This window comes from Carlito syrichta, unplaced genomic scaffold (assembly GCF_000164805.1).
Source record: "Carlito syrichta isolate Samal-C Ts95f unplaced genomic scaffold, Tarsius_syrichta-2.0.1 Scaffold287994, whole genome shotgun sequence".
Lineage (NCBI taxonomy): Eukaryota > Metazoa > Chordata > Mammalia > Primates > Tarsiidae > Carlito > Carlito syrichta.
Genome location: NW_007232090.1, coordinates 15,791 through 21,311, shown reverse-complemented (window position 1 = coordinate 21,311; position 5,521 = coordinate 15,791). Strand labels below are relative to the sequence as shown.

The following is a 5,521-nucleotide window of genomic DNA, read 5'->3' as shown; positions in this document are numbered from 1 at the left end:
GGCGACGAGCTGGGGCTAGGAGCCGGGGCTGGGGGAGGGGACCCCGAGCCTGAGGGTCCAAGCCACGGTGGTTAGGGTGACTGTGGGTGGCTGTGATTGTGTGTCAGTGTGTGATTGTGTAACTGTCAGCGTGTGGTTGGCTGTGATTGTGTGGCTCTGGGAGTCCGCGGACGTGTGTGACTGTCACTGTATGGCTGTCATTGTGGGTATCACTCTGATGGTGTGTATGGCTGTCATTGTGGGTATCACTCTGATGGTGTGTGTGTGTGTGGCTGTGTTGTGGCTGCCATTGGGTCGCCGTGTGACTGTTCTCACTGTGTGTGGCTGTCTTGCTGTCCATGCGGCTGTGTGCCTGTGACTGTCATTGTATGGCTGCTGTTGTGTGTTCATTCTGATGGTGTGTCTGTGATGGTGTGCCTTTCTTGTGAGGCCCTCAGTGAGTCTGTGTCACCATCCATGTATGTGTCCTTGTGTGGCCATATGGCTGTGGTGGTGGGTGGCCCTGGGTCTCTCCTGGGAACGTCAGTGTGAATGAGAGACTGTGTGTGTGTGGCTGTCATTGAGTGCCTTGTAATTGGGGGTGTGACTCTGTGACGGGTTCCGTGACCCTCATTGTGTGCAGTGACTCACACACAACGACTCTTAAGGGTGTTGGCAGCCCCCAGTGTAAGTCTCTGACTGTGGTGGGGGAGGGCTGTGAAGTGTGGAGGGTCTCCTGATGTCTCCCTCTGACTTTGGTTTTGCAGGGGAGATTGGTCTGTGTGGGTGTCTGTGACAGGCCATGTGCCTGCTCTGCCTTGTGTGTGAGTGTGCAGTGAGGTGTGTCCGACACCTGTCTGAATGAGCGACCTGTGGTGTTCGCCCAACACAGTGCCTGGATGTCAGCAGGTGCTCAGGCCTCATTGTGGGGTGGGTGGATGCCTGCCATGGTGTGTGGGTGGGGGGGGTGTTGGGATAGAGGCTGTAGTTGGGATGTGCACTCTGGGGGTGCTGGCATGCTGGCATAGGTGACTCCATGGGCATCTGGGACCTCTGGTGACCTTTACCCCACGTCACAATGCAGAGTGAGCCTCGTGGATGGGGCACTGGGCCCAGAGTGCCTGTTCTCGCCTGCCTGGGCCTCAGTTTCCACATCTGCACAATGGAGGTGACCATCCCTGCCCTGCTGTTTGCCAGGAGTGGCTGTGACTCTGTGGGCGTGGTGGCGGCCTGTGGGAGGCCGTAGGGTGCTTTCCCAGGTGAGATCAGGCTGGGGCATGGGTGTGAGCTGGTGTGACTGTTGTCCCCTGAAGCGCTGAAGACTGAGGGTAAACTGGGAGGAGGGAAGAGGAGAAGGGGGAGGCAGACCAGCTGGGAGGAGGGGTAAGGAAAGAGAGGCAGCTGGGAGAGAAGGAGGGCCTGGCTATCAGCCCACACCAGACACCAACACCACAGCCCTGGGGACAGAGAGGGACAGAGAGAGAGGGGCCCCTGTGGATGCCATGGGCTCAGGGGAAGGGGCTGGCTCCTTCTGGGGAAAGAGGAAGGGGTCCCCTAAAAAATGTTGGAGAAGGGACCCCCATAAAGATGGCGAGTCTCTTCTGAGACTCTAAAAGGTCTGTGTCTGAGGAAGGCTGTAGAGGGAAGGGGGTCACTATAAAACCCCTGGGGGGTGGGGTCAGGGGAGGCAGGAGGCTCCAGTGGTCAGGGTTGGGTTGACAGGGTGGGGCCTGGACTGCAGAGGCGTGGCCAGGAGGCTCAGGGGGCAGGACCTGGACTGCAGAGGCGTGGCCAGGAGGCTCAGGGGCTGGAGCTAGGGCTTCCAGCAGGCTTCAGGGTCAGGGCTGTGACCAGAAGACTCCGGGATGGGGCCAGGCCCCGCCCTGGAGCTCCTCCTCCTCCTCACCTCCGCAGGCCTGGGCTTCACCATGGCGGGGAGACCGCACCTGAAGCGGAGTTTCTCCATCATCCCCTGCTTTGTCTTCGTGGAGGTGAGAACCCAGGACTCAGGGGCACTTGTCCTGTCTCTCTCTCTGCCCCCGCACCTGCACCCATGCTCCCATCTCCCTGGCTGCAGTCCCGCTGTCTCTCTCCTTGATCTCTCCCTCTATGTCTCTCTGGGATCTCGGCTGCTGTCCCCTTCCTCTTGAGAAGCGGCAACAAGTGTGGACTCAGAAGTGGCACGCCCTGGGCTCCAATCCCGCTCTACCCCATTCGTAATTCGGGATTCTGGGCACCTCAGGTATCCTGCTGAGCCTGTTTCCTCATTCATAAAATGGGCTGTTATGAAGGTAAAATGTATTACTTCATGGAAGAGGCCCTGCCTGCCCACAACTACTTGTGGTAGCTGTTATCACTTCTGTTTCTTCTTATTTCCTTATTGGGGGTCTCTCTCTCTCTCTCTCATCTGACTCTGGTCCCTGTTCTCACTTTTCTCCTCCACTGACATCTCTTCTTTCTCTCTCTGCTGTCCCCTTCCCTTCCTGATCCATCTCTTCTTTCCCTTCCTCCTCCTCCCCTCCTCTTCCTTCCTCTTCCCACTTTAGTCGTGTGTGTGTGTGTGTGTGTGTGTGTGTGTGTGTATGTGTGTGTGTGTGTGTGCGCGCACACACTGCTGGGCCCACCCTCACGGTGAGGCTGTGGGGGTCGCCTCAGTCGGCCATGGGGAGGACCTCCAGGGAGGCAGGCGGGCTAGGTGTGGGGGGATGGGGAGCTGAATTTTGAGGCCAGGAGGAACCGCCTTGGTCTCACCCACAGATCCTGCTGGGGGAGCTGGCGCTCTCTCTTCCTCTCTCTCTCTCTCTCTCTCTCTCTCTCTCTCTCTCTCTCTCTCTTTTGAGTCAGAGTTCTACTTTGTCACCCAGGCTAGAGTGAAGTGGCATGCTCACGGCCACCGCAGCCTCAGGCTGCTGGGCTCAGGCGATTCTTCCACCTCAGCCTTCCAAGTAGGAACTACAGGCGCATGCCACCATGCCTGGCTAATGTTTTTATTTATTGTAGAGATGAGGTCTCGCCATGTTGCCCAGGATGGTCTCGAATCCCTGGGTTCAGGCAATCCTCTCACTTCAGCCTCCCAAAGTGCTGGAGTTACAGGTGTGAGCCACTGCACCCGGCTTCTCTCTGTTTCTCTGGAACCCTGACCCTTCTTTTTTTTAAATTTTTTTATTTTTTGAGTTGGAGTCTCACTCTATCGCCCAGACTGGAGTGCAGTGCCGCTCCCAGCCACCGCAGCCTCGACCTGCTGGGCTCTGGTGATCCTTCCGCCTCAGCCTTCCAAGTAGCCGGAATTGCAGGCATGCGCTACCACACCCGGCTGATTTTTTGATTTATTGTAGAGATGAGGTCTCGCTGCCCAGGCGGATCTCGAACCCGCAGGCTCAGGCAATCCACTCACCTCAGCATCCCAACCCTGACCCTTCTCTCACCCCATTCTCCATCTCTCTCCATCTCTCCCCCATCTTGGTCTCTCTCCATCTTCCAGTTCCTACTTCCATCTCACTCTATCCCTGGGCCTCCGCTTCTGGGGCCTCAGCTCAGGCCCTGACCGTTTCTCTCCTCTCTCTGCTGCTCCTCCTGTGCTGGCCGGGTGGCAGTCAGTGCTGCTGGGCGTCGTGGTCCTGCTGGCTTACCGCCTGGAGTTCACGGACACCTTCCCCGTGCACACCCAGGGCTTCTTCTGCTATGACAGTACCTACGCCAAGCCCTACCCGGGGCCTGAGGCTGCCAGCCGCGCCCCCCCTGCGCTCATCTACGCCCTGGTCACTGCTGGGCCCACCCTCACGGTGAGGCTGTGGGGGTCGCCTCAGTCGGCCATGGGGAGGCCCTCCAGGGAGGCAGGCGGGCTAGGTGTGGGGGATGGGGAGCTGAACTTTGAGGCCAGGAGGATCTGCCTTGGTCTCGCCCACAGATCCTGCTGGGGGAGCTGGCGCGTGCCTTTTTCCCTGCACCACCTTCGGCCGTCCCCGTTGTTGGGGAGAGCACCATCGTGTCCGGGGCCTGTTGCCGTTTCAGCCCCCCACTGCGGAGGCTGGTCCGCTTCCTGGGTGAGAGACAAGACCCCAACCATGGTAATGGCGGGGGGTGTTGGTACAGAAGCAAAGGGGTGTGAGCCTGCTTCAGCCCCAATAAGAAGGCCTGGGGGAGGCAGGGTGCCATGGTACATGCCTATAGTCTGAGGCAGGAGGACTGCTGAGCCCAGGAGTTCGAGACTAGCCTGGCAAACCTAAAAATAAGGATAAAGAAATAATTCTTGGGGGAGGAAGAGGGCCTAGAATTACCACGATGGGGCAAAGAGTGACTTGGACTCAGGCCAGATGTAACAGAGGTTCCAGGGACATGGGTGGGGCCTAGGACATGGGCAGGGCCTACCCCAACCATGATAAGGAGGGCCCAAAACTGCCACAAAGGGAGTCCCAGGCCGAAGAGAGGGACACCTGCACAGGACAAACACAAAAGGGTCCCAGGACAAGGATATCAGACTCTGGTTATATTTTACATGGAGTCCCAGGCCAGGCATGATGGCCCACACCTGTAGTCCCAGCACTTTGTGAGGCTGAGGCAGGAGGATTTCTTGAGGCCAGGAGTTTAAGACCAGCCTGGGCAACATAGTAAGACCCATCTCCACATAAAATTTTTTAAAAGTAGCCAGGTGTGGTGATGGGCACCCATATTCCCAGTACTCAGGAGGTTGAGGTGGGAGGAACACTTGAGCCCAGGAGTTCGAGGCTGTACTCCAGCCTGGGCGACTGATGAAGACTCTGTCTCTTAAAAAAAAAAAAAGAGTCCCAGCCACAAGTGGTGGCCATAGAGGAGGGGGGGAGCAGAGCTTATCTGTAACTGTAGTCCCTAGGCAGAGGCCTAGAGTCCCTGCTTTGGCTAGTTGGGAGGGCCCCGGGTAAGAGCGATCAGCTCAGTCACAGCCAGTGCAGGGGCAGGTAGAAAGAGGCCCAGCCATGCCCTGGGGGTGTTCTGGGAGGTGCCAGTCCAGGTGTGCTGGGTTGAGGGTCCAAGTTCAGTTATAATGGGTTCTGAGGGAAGGCCCGCTGCTGACATAGTGGCAGTCACAGAGGGACAGAGGCCAGGTGACAAGAGCCCCAAGGACCGGACAGCCAGAGTGCCTCCATGGTGGTCCCCAAGAACGCAGGACCTTGGCCCGGCTAGAATGGGGTTCCAGCTGTGCTTTAATGGCCGCCCCGGGAACAGCGGGGCCTCTGGCGGTGCACGAAGCCCCTCTCCTCTCCCACGCCTAGGGGTCTACTCCTTCGGCCTCTTCACCACGACCATCTTCGCCAACGCGGGGCAGGTGGTGACCGGCAACCCCACGCCGCACTTCCTGTCCGTGTGCCGCCCCAACTACACGGCCCTGGGCTGCCTGCCGCCCTCCCCAGACCGGACGGGGCCCGACCGCTTTGTCACTGACCAGGGCGCCTGCGCCGGCAGTCCCAGCCTGGTGGCCGCGGCGCGGCGCGCCTTTCCCTGCAAGGACGCGGCCCTCTGCGCCTACGCGGTCACCTACACGGCGGTGAGCCCCAGGAGCTGGGGG

The 5,521-nt window shown here is 59.0% G+C and overlaps 1 protein-coding gene across 3 annotated transcripts in view; it reads left to right on the top strand.

Annotated features, from left to right (window-relative positions):
- The first annotated feature begins 1,050 nt into the window (after window positions 1–1,050).
- The window catches only part of PLPPR2 (phospholipid phosphatase related 2), a 9,102-nt gene continuing 4,631 nt past the window's right edge, over window positions 1,051–5,521 (top strand). For 2 of the 3 annotated variants that reach the window (XM_008053252.1, XM_021710069.1), the window contains exons 1-5: window positions 1,051–1,238; window positions 1,894–1,970; window positions 3,573–3,761; window positions 3,887–4,022; window positions 5,229–5,500. In XM_008053252.1, coding sequence (XP_008051443.1) covers window positions 1,908–1,970; window positions 3,573–3,761; window positions 3,887–4,022; window positions 5,229–5,500 — 660 coding nt within the window. In that variant the 5' untranslated portion in view covers window positions 1,051–1,238; window positions 1,894–1,907. The remainder of the gene's footprint in view (window positions 1,239–1,893; window positions 1,971–3,572; window positions 3,762–3,886; window positions 4,023–5,228; window positions 5,501–5,521) is intronic. The other variant, XM_008053253.2, reaches the window with a different exon arrangement.